The sequence below is a fragment of the Malaya genurostris genome, chromosome 3 (genome assembly GCF_030247185.1).
Source record: "Malaya genurostris strain Urasoe2022 chromosome 3, Malgen_1.1, whole genome shotgun sequence".
NCBI lineage: Eukaryota > Metazoa > Arthropoda > Insecta > Diptera > Culicidae > Malaya > Malaya genurostris.
In genome coordinates, this window is record NC_080572.1 from 1,808,429 (window position 1) to 1,826,196 (window position 17,768).

Consider the following 17,768-nt stretch of genomic DNA (forward strand, 5'->3'; position numbering starts at 1 on the left):
TCATTTTAACGGGTTGTTCTCCGACATTCTAACAACATGCCCGGCCCACCGTAACCGTCCGACTTTGGACGTTTGGACGAGGGTTGGTCCTCCCAGCAACTGGTGCAGTTCATGGTTCATTCGCCTTCTCCACGTACCGTTTTCCATCCGCACTCCGCCGAAGATGGTTCGCAACACCTTCCGTTCAAAAACACCTAGTGCGCGTTGATCCTCAGCAAGCATTGTCCAGGACTCGTGCCCGTAGAGGATAACCGGTCTAATCAGCGTTTTGTAAATAGTTAACTTCGTACGACGGCGAATTTTGTTCGATCGAAGCGTCCTGCGTGGTCCAAAGTAAGCACGATTTCCCGACAATATGCGTCTTTGAATTTCTCTGCTGGTGTCATTATCGGCAGTCACCAGTGAGCCCAGGTACACGAACTCGTCGACCATTTCGATTTCATAACCGCCAATCAGAACTCGTAATGGGTGGCTGACATTATCTTCTCTCGAGCCCCTGCCTTTCATGTACTTTGTCTTTGACACGTTGATGTCTAGTCCGATCCGCTTGGCCTCAGCTTTTAGTCCGATGTACGTATCTTCCATCTTCTCAAAGTTGCGTGCTATAATGTCAATATCATCAGCGAAACCAAGTAGCTGGACGGACTTTCTGAAAATCGTGCCACTCGTGTCTATCCTCGCTCTTCTTATCGCACCCTCCAAAGCAATGTTGAATAGCAGACACGAAAGCAACTCTACGAGTTTCGAAGGGACTCGAATTTATCCCCGATACTCGGACAACGCAAATCACTCGATTCATCGTAGCCTTGAACAATCGTATCAGTTTGTCCGGGAATCCGTAGTCGTGCATGATTTTCCATAGCTGTTTTCGATCAATTGTGTCGTAGGCTGATTTGAAATCGATGAATAAGTGATGTGTGGGCACATTGTATTCGCGGCACTTTTGCAACACCTGGCGGATGGCGAACACTTGGTCCGTGGTAGCGCGTTCGCCCATAAATCCTGCCTGATATTGTCCCACGAATTCGTTTGCAATCGGTGAAAGTCGACGGCATAAGAATTGGGAGAGTACCTTGTAGGCGGCGTTTCTCAGAGTTATCGCGCGGTAATTGCAGCAATCCAGCTTATCGCTCTTTTTGTAGATGAAACACACGGTTCCTTCCATCCATTCCTCCGACAAAATCACGTCCTGCCAGATCTTGGTATAGACCCAGTGCAGTGCTTTCACTGGTGCATTACCACCGTGTTTTAGTAGCTCGCATGGTAGTTGGTCAACGCCAGCGGCCTTATTATTTTTCAACCGGCTTACCACCTCCTCGACTTCTTGGAGGTCTGGGACCGGCAGTCTATCGTCCTCCGCACGCGTTCCCAAGTTCGTTACCGCGCCGCCACTTTCGTACTCCGCCACATCGCCATTGAGGTGCTCGTCGAAATACTGCCGCCACCTCTCGATCACCTCACAGTCGTTCGTGAGAAGATCCCCGTTGGTATCCTTGCACATATCGGCCTGTGGCACATGGCCTCTGCGCGAACGGTTCACCTTCTCGTAAAACTTCCTTGTGTCATTAGCACGGAACAACTGTTCCATCGCTTCGCGATCTCGGTCTTCCTATTGGCTTTCTTTAACATACCCGGAGCTGATAGTATCAACAATTATATGTTTGAACTTGATCATTGATTGCAGCTTTTCAAGCGAGTCCAAGTATGCCGTATTCGGTTGAGCCATCATCGGTGGAATTGATCAGATAAAAAAGAGTGTCGATATGTCGACCATGATCTATTCAAACTCGGGTAGATACGATGTTCCAGTCATGTAACGTCGTCAGAATGTTCAACTGAATTAACTTGAAACTCATTTCCCTAAGCAACGTACCGCTCTACACAATACAAAAAAATCAGCGAAAATGAAAATCTCATGCGCTCTCGAGTCAATTAATGACGGTGTTACGGACCAGTTTAATAATTAAATCAAATCAGGGATTTCATCCAAAGGCCCAAAGTGTAGGTTTAGACATTGTAAAGTATTATGGAAATAATGTACAAAACAACCGCTCTTCAAGCGATTGTAGTGCCTGAATAAAGCAGGTTTAGATTTATGATTTTGTGTGCAGGCCGAGATAGGCCGTTCTTCAAGCGGGTCTAGGGCTAAATATAGAAATTTCCACATTTAGAGCAATAAAATCTTTCCACTCAACCAGATAAGGGCCGAAATATGCAAACACACAGGATCGGTCTGAGCCGCGCGCCAGGATGGATGAAGTAAATAAAAACTTTGTAAACAAGCAAGCAAAATTAGATGCGCACGCAGCTAGGGATGCATGTGAGGCAGGATCCCGTCGCGAGATGAAAAGAGAAAACCGAGAATATTGCGGTTAATGTTGCGCGACATTTACATTTGTTGTAAGAAATGTACTTGTATAAATAGTTAAGATTTTGTTAAAATATGCATTTAACTGCAGTCAGGAGGTACATTACTATTACGAAAGCAGCCGAAGTGTAATTGATTTTCAAACTGGATAGACAGCTACGATTGCTATCCGGCCGCGAGACAATTACACTACGCTAATCCGAACATCCAGGTTGGTCCAATGTAGGACCAACTATTAGAACCAGGAAAAGTTTCCTCAACACCAATATTGGCGGTTCCAGTAAGGAATTTGCAGAAGCGACTGAGCGACTCTAGGAAAAAGAGTCTCTCGCCAACAACAGACGGAAACTCTATTTCGCGAAAAAAATTAGATGGGTTCGAAAATTTTTCGTGTCTGGCACACACGCCTACTGCGATTTCTTCTAATAATCGTAAAACAAAAATATTTAGATGAAAACTTTTATAATTCGATTCAAGTGATTTAAAAAATTATCGTGCCAACGTGCCAAAGAAATATTCTGTTTGGAACGGAAATTTGTTCAATGAACATAACAGCAGGCTCTACACCCACTAGCCACGCAAACATAAACGAGTTCTTTCATCACAGCAGCAGTAGCAATGGGTACAGTTTCCGTGTGCCAATGTTGAACTATAACGAAGGTGCCACGGCAACGAAGTTCGGCAGTTGGTTCGATATGTGTTTAGTAAAAAAATTTGCTTTGAAATCTCTAGTAGTAAAACATATTATCTCCTGGTTTCGTTTCGGGAAACTGTTATGTAAAACGGTAAAAAAAAGGAACAATCCAATTCGGCGGCATGGGAAATACCGAAAGTAATGTCACCAGCGGTGTAAAAAAGCAGGCCGGGGTTTCTACTCAAGCACTGTACAAGTTTGTGAACCTAAAGGGTGGTGGTTTGTTAGTGGACATGATGAAACGAGCTATCCAAAACAAACAGTATGCCGAGATAGATCACGCTCTTAAGACAAAGGTCGAACCATTCCTGTATAATAAAGGTAAAGGCAAGTATATCCCAGTTGCACAGCTGGTACTGTTGAGAAACCGGGAGAGACCCCGACACAAACAGCTACCGGAGATTCGGGCGTTGGAAAATCCTGAGGAGGACTACGATATCGACGCGGAATGTCCGGATGTAAGCGAGGCCGAGTACCAGCGGAATCCATCCGGATACAGGGAGGTGTGCTGGAATATAAAGGTAAGAACAACGCAAGCGCACCAAAACGTGATCAACATAAGAGAGCGTGAGGAGGTTACGGTATTCACTCCTAGTAAAACAACTGTTGCTTATTTCATTTATGTTCGTGGTGATTGTTACGATTTGTTTTGAATGTTTGCTTACTTTGTTTCAGGAAAGAGGCGCTGTTGGTGAGACGATACTTCATCTATGTCTACTCAACGCGACCTCTTTGCACGCCGATCTTGCCAAACGCCTGCTTCGATTTTACCCGAAATTGATCAACGATGTTTACATGTGCGATGAGTACTACGGAGAAAGTGTACTGCATTTGGCGATCGTGAATGAGGATCCGGCCATGGTCAAATACCTATTGGATAGTGGATCTGACGTGAATGAACGTTGTTGCGGGACATTCATGTGCCCCGAGGATCAAAAAGGAAGTCGGTACGACTCGATCGAGACGGAAATTATCTGTGTGTTGCCAATGACTAACTACGATGGGTACGTGTACTGGGGAGAATATCCGTTGAGTTTTGCTGCTTGTTTAGGCCAAGAAGAATGTTACCGATTGGTTTTGGCTAGAGGTGCTGATCCAGACAACCAGGATTCGAACGGGAATACAGTGCTGCACATGTTGGTGATCTATGAAAAAGTATCTACATTTGATATGGGTTATGAAGTAGGATCTTCATTGGATATAAGAAACTTACAGAACTTAACGCCATTGACGTTAGCAGCTAGACTCGGTCGAGTGGAAATGTTTTTTCACATCATGAACATCGAACGGGAGATCTATTGGCAGTTGGGCAGCATAACATGCGCTGCCTATCCGCTGGTCCTAATCGACACGATTGATATTGAGACCGGAAATATCAATAAGGATTCTGCGTTGAATTTGGTAGTATTCGGTGATAAGGATGAACATTTAGACCTGCTTGAAGGGGTATTAATAGATCTGCTGAAAACAAAATGGAATACCTTTGTAAAAGACAAATTTTATCGCCAGTTCTTTGTATTCTTTTGTTACTTCTGCGTGTCTTTGGTGAGTTTCACTCTACGCAATGGACCCATGAAATTCGACGACACCGATTCGAATCGAACCATTACAAATATTCAGTCTAAAGCCGATAATTTAACAGATTTTAGCAATTCAACTTACTCCGCCTTCGTTAGGGGAAAACTTGTTAGTTTAAATTCTTCGGATACCTTTTTTGATCCGGCTACATTGGGAAGTAATTTATTCTTCAACTCAAAATGTCCAACCATGGCCTACGAAGGAATGAAAGGGAAACTTCGATTTGTTTCCGAAACAATAATTTTGATTGGATCGTTTTTGTATTTGATTGCTGCCTTCAGAGAGTCACGGTTTTTAGGCAGGAAAATGTTTATCGAAAATTTGGTAAATACTTGAAGCTATCGTGAAGTGTGAACATACATAATTACATTGTTTTCAGATGACCGCTCCATCCAGAGTTATGTTCCTGTTTTCTTGTTGCATTATGATGGTAGTGCCTTTCCTGAAGGTACTCTGCTTCACTGAGATGGAGGATCACGTTGCGGTAGTGATCATGCTAACTACTGCTCCGTATTTTCTGTTCTTCTGCCGGTAGGAACTCTTTACCATGATTGTAAAATTTACAAACTATTTAATTTTCCGTGTTGCAGAGGATTCAAAACCGTCGGACCCTTCGTGGTGATGATTTATCGTATGGTGATCGGTGATCTGCTGCGGTTTGTTGTTATCTATTTGGTGTTTGTGATGGGTTTTTCTCAAGCCTACTACATCGTATTTCTATCGTACAAGAGCGACGAAGAAGGCAACGAAAACCCAATGCCTTCTCCGATGGAATCGATTGTAGCGATGTTTCTGATGTCGTTGACAAACTTTGGTGATTACTATGGTGCACTGGAAAACACTGCTCACGAAGGGTGCGCCAAGGTAAGAATCGGAAATTGATCGGGCATGTAGAACCTTTTTGAAGTATTAAAACGAATTACGCTAAAAATCAATGCAATTTTCTATTGGAAGTTTATTTGTAGGTTCTACGCTGTATTTTTAGAAAACTTTCGATTGTAACTGCAAAAAGCTAAGCTTAAAAGATCAAAATTTTAGTGTGCGATTTATCAAATAGTCAGTTTCAAGCTATCACAGATTTATCCGTGTGCTAGTTCGAGTTTTGCTAAACCTATAATGTAATAAGGATGCGTACAATCACCCTCATTCTTGTTTACGGCCTTATGCGATACGTTCGAAAGTATATCAAATTCGTATTCCCGTTTACGTTCGAATCGATCACACTTTTAAACATCATACATGCATAAAAACAACGCCCATCCAACTTTAAACTATCAGTTCTGGTACAGACTTGAGTTGTAATTTAAAATGTTTGATATCATTTTTTATTTGGCTGATTTTGTATCATCATGCTTGCTGGCGTCCGTATCAACTATTCAACGAACACATACTTTCGAACGAATGCGAACAAGCCAGTCTTATTTTCACTCGAATGTGTCCGAACGCGACTCTTGTGCAAAAGAAGGATCGGCAGTGCAGGTAGTTTTTTTTAGGAAGTTTCCAAGCATGAAGGAACTGATACATAATAAATAAATATCGTACTCAGGACCAAGTTGGTAAATAAAATTTTCAAATTAAACTTCCTGCAAAGTAAAAAAAGCATTTAAAATAGCAGTCCTAGTATCTGCGAAAAATATGTTGCATTTTTCTTGTAATTTTTTCACGTTTTCGTTAGTCTACATATTTATTACATTGGTCAAATCATGCATTTAATCTATATATATATATATATATATATATATATATATATATATATATATATATATATATATATATATATATATATATATATATATATATATATATATATATATATATATATATATATATATATATATATATATATATAAATGCAGAGGCCATCCTTTGTAATCGCATCACTTAAAAACGGATAGACGGATTTACAGGATTCTTTTTTTCGTTTGATCAGTTTCTACCCCCACCGGGTTCGTACATCAAAACAATTAGGAAAACTACGAAAAATCCATAAAATTTGTTATATGGACAATGGAATTTTCCACTGAAAGAGTCGCCAATGATTGCTAGATCTACGATTGATGTTTGGCGCACAGCGAGTAGCATAAGTGCTTGGCCGTCGAAGGAAAGAATACTAGATCGTTGAAAAAATTGTTTGGTGCGCAACGAGATGTTGTGTGTGGAGATTTCACATGCATACTTGATCAATATGATTCTTCATTTCGAGCCACGAGCTTAATTAATGTCAAAATTATTGCTTGCTAAATGAATTGGCGGAATGCCTATGACTGTATACTGCAGGCAGGAGAAATATCTGATATTCTGATATCGTTTAACAGTTGATGGATTGTGTGTAATGGAGTCAGATGAGTAGTATTGGTCATTGCGAGCGTAAGTTTAACAAATCAGAAATTTTTTGAAGGAACCAATGAATAGATTGTGCGGTAGAAGCGCTAAGGTCAAACTACGAGATTTTCCTTGCATTTTGCTTTCGAATGTTTTAGATTGTAAGAAGTGCACATAATAAGTGGTAATTAGATGATGATCGTTTCGTACTCTTTCAAGATGATTACCAAAATGGATTGTGACTGCCATTTTCTATTTCATATTCTGTAAAGAATGTTCACATCGGTAAGATCAATATCAAATTCAAATTTAAGCGTCGTCTTTCCAAAATTCTAAAATACCTGAACAGTATCCACTTTATTAGAGCTCTAAAGTATGCGTGGCACTTTTTAGCATATTGAACTTACAGTCTGTTACATAAGAGCGTGGTCACTGTTGTGAGAAAATGAAAATACTCAACACGAAAATACTTTTGAATAATGTTTTATTAGATCAAAAACTTACATGCAAATACATTAATAGCAAGTGCAATCCCATTCAGCGTTAATTATGGCTTGTCACCTTCGAGGCATACTTTGAGCGAGATTTGTGCGTATTCTTCTGAAAATGACCTCCAAAGTGTATGAATTCGACGAACAAACTGCTTTATATTGTATGGTCGGTTCTTCCCAAGTTTCATCTTCATTTGAGCCCAAACGTTCTGAATTGGATTGGCATCGGGCGACTGAGAGGGCCAAGTACTTCGAAATTTCAAATTATTTGCGATCAAATGTCTGCGAACATTTTCGTACGATATATTTAAACCTTTTTTGGTCAATTTTGAAGCACTTTCGCGCAAAATTAATGTCGGATTCTTCAAAAACAGGTCACAAATCACTTTTTCGTCGTTTTCCCGCCACTACACCGCCAGAACCGCGATTTGGAAAGTCGTCGACTTTTTTCACCTCTTTAAAACGATTAATCCACTTACTCACAAACTGTTTCGAATTTTGCATGTATTTCGCCGCGGCAGCTTCCGTCATTTTGGAACCATTCGGGTGCGAGCACAAACAAACTGCTCTGAAGCGCGAAGCGTACGCGGTACTCATTTTGGAAAAATGCTGAGATCGAATTGTAAACAATAGTCAGCTGATTTTTTCTCGAATTGCATGAAGGACACTATTGCCCTCTGTGTTAAACAAATCACACCATTCCACTTGACCGATCGCCAGTAATCGTGACCACGCTCTTTTTTAACTGAAAAAAAAACAGAAAAAAAACTTTCTCGCTGCTTAAAAGCTGTACAAGAAACTGCTTCAAAGTTTGTTTTGTTGCGTCATTCAAGTATGAGTAATTCCTTAAAAACGGTCTGTTTTGAATACTTTGACATTTTATTATGAACTTTTGGTTACTTGGGTTAAATACAAATTGTAAATATATCCTACGAATGAACAACTCTAGAAGAGAAACTCTTCAACATTGTGTGAAATTTATCAATACAAAATTCTGGTTAGTTAACTTTTTTTATCGATTATCGTAAGCAAGAGTCACGTCTGGAACAGACAATGTGGTACCTTATATCCATTATGTCGAAGCCATTAGAGAGGGATCTCAGTTTGAGGCATTGACTCAAAGAATGAGATTACAATCTGTGCATTTGCTTAATTTTTGCTTAACAGAAGAATTTCATTAATTTTTTGTGATATTTCTTTTTTGGGCTAAAGCGAATGTGTGTCGAATTCCGTTGATTGTAGATTAGGTAATCAGAAAAATAATGGAGAGAAATTTTAACCGCTTAGTCATTTGACAATTCTGCCTTCCGAAGACAAATTCGAACAAATATATTTTTGAGCGAGACGAAGTTCGACGGGTCAGCTAGTATAAAATAAAGCATGTTTACCCATGGCGTATTTTCCATAAAGTACCTAATAGATGTAAAAGGCGAAGGCTCGCCAGAAAAAAACAACATTTTTCTATGACTGCTATGCTTTCTAAATGTTCTATGCAAAACACAAAGTTATGATTTGATTGCAAATCACCTTTAGTTTCGAAAATAAATTTATTGGAAATCAGTTAACCTTTTTTCAATGTGTTCGAACGATTGATTTGCAACATTAAACTGACGAATTGAAACCACGGCATTTCGTCTATCCGTCCATAAACGAGAATGGGACTTTTCGTTCGTACGAATGATGTTCGTAAACAAAAATAAGGGTGTATACCTCATACATCAAAATATAATCAACACCTCAACGGAATGCTGGAAATAGGTATACTAATATCGAACGCGACAAAAACGAGCACCGTTGTCCAAAATTGGTGTAATCAGTCGAAAGAAGAAGGAGGTACCTTTACAAAACTAAGCTCGATATTGTAATCGAATTAGTACAACAGATAAAATCTTCTGAACTCCCTGTTTCGTGGCATTTTACTACAGATCAATTATAGCATGGTTCGTTTTTGGCAATACAATCGTTAGAATATGACAGCTATAATTGATGGAAGAACAAAACCAGTGTCGCTTTTACGTATTAATGGGCCCGGGGGAAAGATTTTTTTTGTGTGCCCCTAACTAACTGAATGTCTTTTTTTGCTTTGGTGGTCCTGTCCGGAGCCCCCTTAGTCTTTGCTACTACTGGCACTTGCCCCCTCTGGTACACGCTCAAATTTGTTCTTGCAAGCAAGTGTGTACACGTGCTTAAATCAATAAGATTTCTATAAAAAAAGTGTAATAATATTATATATTATTTATTCATCAATCGTGTAGAGAAATTACGTATTATTTTATTTAAAAAATTAACAATCAATCATGCGTTTCCATTGGAGCTTTATTGGAAGGAAATTCATAGTGCTTAGTTCTAGTAGTTATGCACCATGTGCCTTCTAATAGAACTTTAATGGGGACGCGTGGTTGATTGATATATTATTTTAGAATGTTTAGGAAATATGAAACCGAAGTCCAAAAATAATTTATTTCATTCTAAAATTCCAGAGCGGTACGAAAACCGGAAGAGACAAAAAATATGTTTCAAAATTTTCAAGTAATTTATAGTATAAGAAATTGTAAAAAAAATGTAAACCTTCCTGACATTGCCTAAATCATCCCTGATTTGCTTTAAATCTTTCGCAGCAGCCACACTACTGCTTCAAAAATCAAATAAAATTAAAATCAATTGGACGACCCTCGCCCCGTTAATATGGCAGTTAAAGACTTGAAATTTTGAGAAAATAGTCTCCAGTCCAAGCTCCTTGTAATATTTTTTTTGCAAGGATTGTTCAAATAAGACGGATTTTTACCTTGTTAGTGTTATATTCCAATCGGTTCTGCTCGACGAACTGAGCAAATGTCCGAGCGTGTATGTGTATGTGCCTGTGTCTGTATGTGTGTTGTCAACAAAGAGCTCGAGATCTAAGAGATGGCTAGACCGATTTTGATTCCGTGTCCGGAAATATCGGAAATAGTGAAGCTAAAAGAAACGAATTTAATAAACAACAATTCAAATTTTATATAACTTATGGTGAATTTTGTTCGATTCCAACTTCCAATTTTGAAAATACAAGCTTTTAAAATTCAAACTGTCGTAGAAGATAAAAAGAAATCTTCAAAACTTCCCTAACACTTCCGAATATCAATTAGTTGATCAATTGTATGAATTATTCAAGCATTCCCCTTTTTCACTACTAGAATTTGAAACGATGCACCTAAACTAAAGTACAGATTAGTTACATTAAACATTCTGAAACACAAATATTATGAAATAACCAGTATAGTTCTTTATAATAAAAATAGCCGCAAACAGAATTTTAATATCGATTATTTCATTTCGGATTTGCATAATTTATTGAAAGAAACTATCAATATGCTGTAGGGATTCGTTTCTAGCATTCAGAAGGGTCAAATTGCGTAATTCTCTACGACATTAAACTCTGGAACATTTTTCGCAAAAACAAAGAGGCTTCACTTGATCTCGATTACTGTGAATTTCACACAGCGAAAAGTGCACGAATCAAACCAAACTGTTCTAGATTTGCACTAAACTGAGGATATTTAACTTCGGTTTGCGAACAACAAACCCTCATAGTTCTTCAGAAAACTTTTAGAGCCATTAGAACGGCTGATTTTGTGTGATGCTCTCCACCGTTGTTTTTTCGCCAACTTACTTACTGAAACTTACTTTTGAGTAGCTATGGAAGGAAATTTTATTGTTTCACTACATATAATGAACGTTTTCGGAAAATTTTATGTAAATCAAAATTTCATATATAGTATAAATTAGAATAGAAATATAGATATCAATATTTAGGTATGTTTCAAGAATCCGTAAAAAATTTCAAGTCGAAAATTATGCTTCCGGTTTAGCCATACTTTTTTGTTCAGTTTAGTCCCGCACAAACTATTTATTTCCGGGGCGCAATAATTTTATTTTAATTCAACGATATATATAATAACTGCTTTAGCTCTTACATGCCGAGGGCAAGGGACGCAATAATAATTTTATTTTCCACGCAATCGAAAACATTCAATAATCACTGGATTCAACGCGATATGAAAACTCTTAGGAAGTGTAAGAAAAGTCCCAAGGAAGTGTAAACTAGCTATCAATAGACCCACGTAGATACATGCGAAGGGCGCCCTACCATTTGATGATCAAACTGAAAGATTATCATATATAACTCTACGATTTTAACAAACTTGAGCTCGTTTGAAAGCTGAAAAAATTTTAATGATCAAGTTCAAATGTATTATTGCTGATACTATTGGTTCCGTAAATGTTACCACATAGAAGCGATTTACTCAAATCAATCTGGAAATTATTGAAATTTATGTCGAGTCCTGCGCGGTGATATTTTTCAATAGAAAAAAGGCAATTTATTTCCAATTCTTAATCAATTAACCTTACAATTTGATGACAATTTTGTTTCTTGTCGTTTCTGAAGGTCCTGTTCGTCATCTACATGGTGATCGTAGCTGTACTGCTTGTCAACTTGTTGATTGCAATGATGGGTAACACGTACACAAAAATTGCGGAAACGAAAAATGAATGGCAGCGTCAGTGGGCCCGGATCGTGCTGGTGGTCGAGCGAGGTGTGCCCCCGGCCGAGAGACTGAAGAATCTCATGGGATACAGTGAACCAATGTCGGACGGACGGCGGGCTCTGGTGCTACGTTTAAGCATGACTGTAATGAGCACTATTAAACATTCATGGCAGCTTTAATGGTTGCCTGTTGGTTTTGCGTACTTAATAAAAATTGTTTTCTTATTTCTTGTTTCTTTTTTTTGGTTCGGCTTGACATAGGATGAGGATAAGGAAGAGATGAAAGAGATTCTTGAAATGAAAAGGGTCCACGAGCGATTGAAGAAAAAGCGGCAAACTGAAAGGGAAACCCGAGCTGAACAGCGACGTTTAATCATGGAGAAGTTCGCGAATGTAGCCTAGTTTCGATTTGGTTGTACTGTACATTATTTGTTGTCTAGTCAAATTGTTTGATCATTAGCAATAAAATTCACCATTCATTGTTAGCAAATTCATTTCAAGAAGCCAAGACCGTGTGCTACAAGTTTTCATTGAAACCAACTGCAAAGCCTACCACTGAATAGGCTTATATCCTTGAAAAGTAATCTTTTCATAAATATTGTGATACGTTTACATTTCCCCTGGCAAAAAGCAGGTAGGGTAAAAGAGTCAAACAACGATGGCCCTTATTATCGGTATCACTTCACGGTGAAAATAAAGGGAAGTGAATGTAAGCTATTTTATGGAAGTCACTTCAGAGAAAAAAATATTATTTAGACGAGCTTGATGTTATAAACGACATATTGAATAATGATTATCAAATCACAATAGTTTGGGTCTCGGCTCATGGCTCCATTTCAGGCGAAGAAAGAGCCGATATTTTAGTCAAACGTGGTGCGAATGAGGGAGAAATTTATGAGAGACTGATTGCTTTCAACGAATCCTATAGCGCGTCTCGCCAAAGAACTCTTGCCAGCTGGCAAGCATCTTGGGATAAAAATGATCTGGGTCGGTGGATGCACTCAATTAGTCCTAAAATATCGACAAAGGCATGGTTCAGGGGACTGGATGTGAGTAGGGACTTCATTCGTGTGATACCCAGACTCATGTCCAATCACCACACGTTAGATGCACATCTCCTTCGAATTGGACTTTCCGAGACCAATCATTGTGCTTGTGGCGAAGGTTATCGCGATATTGATCATGTCGTTTGGACATGCGTGGAGTATCGTGATGTCAGATCTCAACTAATAAATTCTTTGCCTACCCAAGGTAGACTATCCAATGTCCCAATTCGCGACATTCTTACTGTCGTGACCTTCCTTATTACTTTATCATTTCATTAAGTCCATTGGAGTTTAAATTTAAATTTTATTTTATGTTAGACCCCTTTCTCTTCCATGAGTTCAACCAATAGCCAGCTATCTTATATATATATATATATATATATATATATATATATATATATATATATATATATATATATATATATATATATATATATATATATATATATATATATATATATATATATATATATATATATATATATATATATATATATATATATATATATATATATATATATATATATCAATATATATATATATGTTTGTAACGCCATAACTTCGGAACTACTGGACGGATTGACACCAAACTTGGCACAGGTACTTCTTGCATTTCAGATGGTTCAAGAAGTATTTTTATAGGGGAGGGAGCGTAGCAAGTGTCATTAACAGGGGGGTATGAAAAAATGCATATAACTTGACGAGAATCGATACGTTCAAACGCATAACGCAGACCATAGAAACATTTCGCATACCTTAGATATGATTAGATGGGGGATGGATGTGGCAAGTGTCTTCAAATAGGGGGATGTAATGTTTGAAATTGCATAACTCCGAATGTACTGAACGGATCGCTATCAAACTTTACACATGCAATTCTTGCTCTTCAGAGATGGTCATAAGGATATTTTAGTGGGAGAGGGAGAGTAGTAAGTGTCCTTAACAAGGGGAGTCATGACTAAATTTATCTAATTTGACGAGAATCGATACTTTTTGAAGACCATAAAAACATTTGCCTATAAAGTGCCTATAAAAAGAGGAGTGTAATGTTTGTAACGGCATATCGCTCGAAACTAGTAAACGGATTGCTATCAAACTTGGCACTGAAACTTGTTGCTCTCTAGAGATGATCATAAGGGTTTTTTTTATGAAGAAGAGAGCGTAGCAAGTGTCCTTAACAGGGGGTCAAGACAAAATTTATCTAATTTGGAGAGAATCGATACTTTTTACATACCGTAGATATGATTACATGGGGATGAATTTAGCAAATGCCTTTAAAAAAGGGGGGGTTTAGTGTTTTAGTGTTTGTAATGGCATGACTCCGGAACTACTCAACGGATTGCTATCAAGCTTGGCCCAGATACTTCTTGCTTTTTAGAGATGATTAGGATTTTTTTAGGGGATAAAGTATGTAGCAAGCCTCCTTAATATAGGGGGGGGGGGGGCAATTTCGAAATTTATCTAATTTAAAGAGAATCGATACTTTTTGAAGACCATGCATTCATTTAGAAAAACTCAAACAAGGTCTTAAGGATATTTGTGGGGCGGAGGGGTTTTGGGGGAAAAGGGGTGAATATAATGAGTGCCTCTAAAAAAGGAAGTTTAATGTGAAGTTGACAGAATTTTCCATAAAATGATACTTCTTGCTAAGTACAGCAGTACCACACCTAACTTGGCACATGTTATTATTTATGTTCATAGGTTTGATATTTTAATGGGGTGGGTGGGTTTACAGTAGTTTGCGAACAATCGACATTTTTCGACAGGCACAGATAATTATAACAACTAAAAGATGATCGTAAAAATATTTATACGCGTTAATGCATAGCAATTGTCCCTAATAGAGAAGCTGGAAGTCAAATTGTTTGTATATAACAGCAAAGTTCCTTAACAACTCCGTAAATTATCACCAAACTTAGCACAGGTACTTTTTACAATTCAGATGTGGTCATAAGCGTATTTTTTTTATATTTCTCGATGAGCATGGATATTAATGGCAGAGGTGTAGGATGCTTATTGTAACATTTCCTTATTTGTCTACAAACAAGAGAGGAGGAAGTATTCAGACTTGGAGAAGAGGGTCTTGAAAATCAGTTTTCATCTCCCATATTTTGTGAAATAAGCAAGAATTTGAAGGTCGTGCTGAATAGTATTGCTATTGTTAATTTGAATGCAACGGAAATTTTGTAATTATTTTCAAAAGATCTGGTTCTATTTTGCCCGGAAATGCAAGGAACTATAGGACAATAATATTTATCTGCCTATGAACGCGAGTGTTTGCATGTTTCAGCACAACTATGAAACAACCAAACAAATCGTCACTAAGTTTGGCGCATGTACCAAAATGTGGGTATCGATACTTTTTGAAGAGCACAGAGCACTTTCTACACTACTCAGAAGTTGTCCTCATGGAAAAGAGCTGTAGTAAGCTCACTAAAAAAGGGGAGTTAAATATAAAATTTATTCGACGAGAAACGATACTTCTTGACAAATACTATTAACAGTTCGGCTGAAAAGTTCGTATCGTTTAATAGAAACACACATTTTTTTGCCAGAATTCGTTTTTATTATTCAAAATAATTGCCATCAGAGGCGATACAGCGATTATAGCGATCTTCCAACTTTTCGATACCATTTTTGTAGTACGATTTGTCCTTTGCCTCAAAATAGGCCTCAGTTTCAGCGATTACCTCTTCATTGCTTCTAAATTTTTTACCAGCGAGCATTCTCTTGAGGTCTGAGAACAGGAAAAAGTCACTGGGAGCCAAATCTGGAGAATACGGTGGATGAGGAAGCAATTCGAAGCCCAATTCGTTCAATTTCAGCATGGTTTTCATCGACTTGTGACACGGTGCATTGTCTTGATGAAACAAAACTTTTTTCTTCTTCAAATGAGGCCGTTTTTTGAAATTTCGTCTTTCAAACGCTCTAATAACGCTATATAATAGTCACTGTTGATGGTTTTTCCCTTTTCAAGGTAGTCGATGAAAATTATACCATGCCAATCCCAAAATACAGACGCCATAACCTTACCGGCCGATTGTTGAGTCTTTCCACGCTTTGGGTTCGGTTCATCGCGTGCAGTCCACTCAGCTGACTGTCGATTGGACTCCGGAGTGAAGTGATGGAGCCATGTTTCGTCCATTGTTATATATCGACGAAAAAAATCGGTTTTATTTCGATATAACAGCTCCAAACACTGCTTAGAATCATCAATTCGTTGTTGTTTTTGATCGATTGTGAGCTCACGCGGCACCCATTTTGCACAAAGCTTTCTCATATCCAAATAATCGTGAATAATATGTCCAACACGTTCCTTTGATATCTTTAGGATGTCAGCTATCTCGATCAACTTCACTTTACGGTCATTGAAAATCATTTTGTGGATTTTTTTCACGTTTTCATCGGTAACAGCCTCTCTTGGACGTCCACTGCGTTCATCGTCTTCGGTGCTCATATGACCAGTACGAAATTTTGCAAACCACTTACGAATTGTTGCTTTGCCGCGGTACTTTTTTTCATCAAAAAGTAGTGTTTCATCAACACACGAAATTCCTTTTTTTCCATTTTTTCACAATAACAAAAGTAGCTTCACTCAAAATGCAATATCTCACAAACTAATAATCAGACAGCTGTCAAATTTATACACGTATCTTTTGAAGGTTGGTACTAACTGAAAATGGTATGGATTTAATTCTAGTGGCGCCCTCTCATAGAAACGATACGAACTTTTCAGCCGATCTGTTATATCAAAAGAAAATATAAGATTATTTCAGTTTGTGCTCGCATCTCATCCGACTCAGTCGAAAATTTCTTACGGTCGAGACGACAAAAAGAAAGACAATACAATGCAGTGAACGATAGAGTGTACGAAATGGGTAAATGCGATTTTGTTAAAACTGAAACTTGACCTACAAGACCTAATTCAATTTCTATTGATTTCAAGCGCTGCAAAGTTAGACCAGTAACAACCGAAATTGAAATCTTGCTTAAGGAACGAATGCATCTAAAGGTTAATGATGTAAGTGAGATTCAATTCAACAAGGCGTCTAACTGTGTGTACATTATGTTTAAACGTGAAAGAGATGCAATTGCATTTGCTTCGGTTAATAACGGGGTGCACAGTGTTGATCATGACAATGTTAAATATAAAATCCCTGTGTACTTGGTGGACAATGCCATAGAAGTACGCGTGCATGACCTTCCCCCGCAGACCAGCGATCAGATCGTTCGGGAAAGTATATCGCAGTACGGTGAAGTTCTTTCCATCGAAAGGGAAGTATGGTGGAATTTTTTTCCGGGTGTCCGGAATGGCGTACGAATGTACCGCATGCAACTACGTAAATCAATTCCATCTTACATTATTTGTGATCAAGACGGGACACATCCGTGTAAAACGCTGATTACGTATGAAAATCAACTGGTCACATGTCAGTTTTGTGAACAACTTGCACACTACGCAAACCTTGCACTAAAACTGCGAGAAGGACATTTTCAAACAAAAAACAAGGGCAACCGCTCAACAACGGAAACTAGTGAATGCAGTGCTCCTGTTTCAAAAACACCAACTACCAACTTCCATCAATGTACAAAGCGCATCTACAGCAACTAGCAATGAACCCAAGACTGCGATCAACAAGGAAGCGAAAACCACTCAAAACTCCAACGATGTAGCAATGGATGATATGAGGCACAGACAAAGTGACCTCCAATCTTCGCTAGAAGGAAATGGAAGCTCCTCTCC

At 38.4% G+C, this 17,768-nt stretch overlaps 1 protein-coding gene across 1 annotated transcript; it reads left to right on the forward strand.

Moving 5' to 3' along the window:
* Positions 1–3,085: 3,085 nt before the first annotated feature.
* On the forward strand, positions 3,086–12,509 carry LOC131437630 (transient receptor potential cation channel subfamily V member 5). The gene is made up of 6 exons (XM_058607102.1): positions 3,086–3,583; positions 3,738–4,964; positions 5,020–5,171; positions 5,231–5,504; positions 11,880–12,122; positions 12,240–12,509. The coding sequence occupies exons 1-6, from the start codon at positions 3,185–3,187 to the stop codon at positions 12,378–12,380; spliced, it is 2,436 nt and encodes an 811-aa protein (XP_058463085.1). The 5' UTR covers positions 3,086–3,184; the 3' UTR covers positions 12,381–12,509.
* The last annotated feature ends 5,259 nt before the right edge of the window (positions 12,510–17,768 follow it).

Coding starts and splice junctions, on each gene's coding strand:
- LOC131437630 (XM_058607102.1), top strand. CDS start 3,185: ATGGGAAATACCGAAAGTAATGTCACCAGCGGTGTAAAAAAGCAGGCC. Junction 3,584..3,737: donor AGGTGTGCTGGAATATAAAG/GTAAGAACAACG, acceptor ACTTTGTTTCAG/GAAAGAGGCGCTGTTGGTGA. Junction 5,505..11,879: donor CTCACGAAGGGTGCGCCAAG/GTAAGAATCGGA, acceptor TCGTTTCTGAAG/GTCCTGTTCGTCATCTACAT.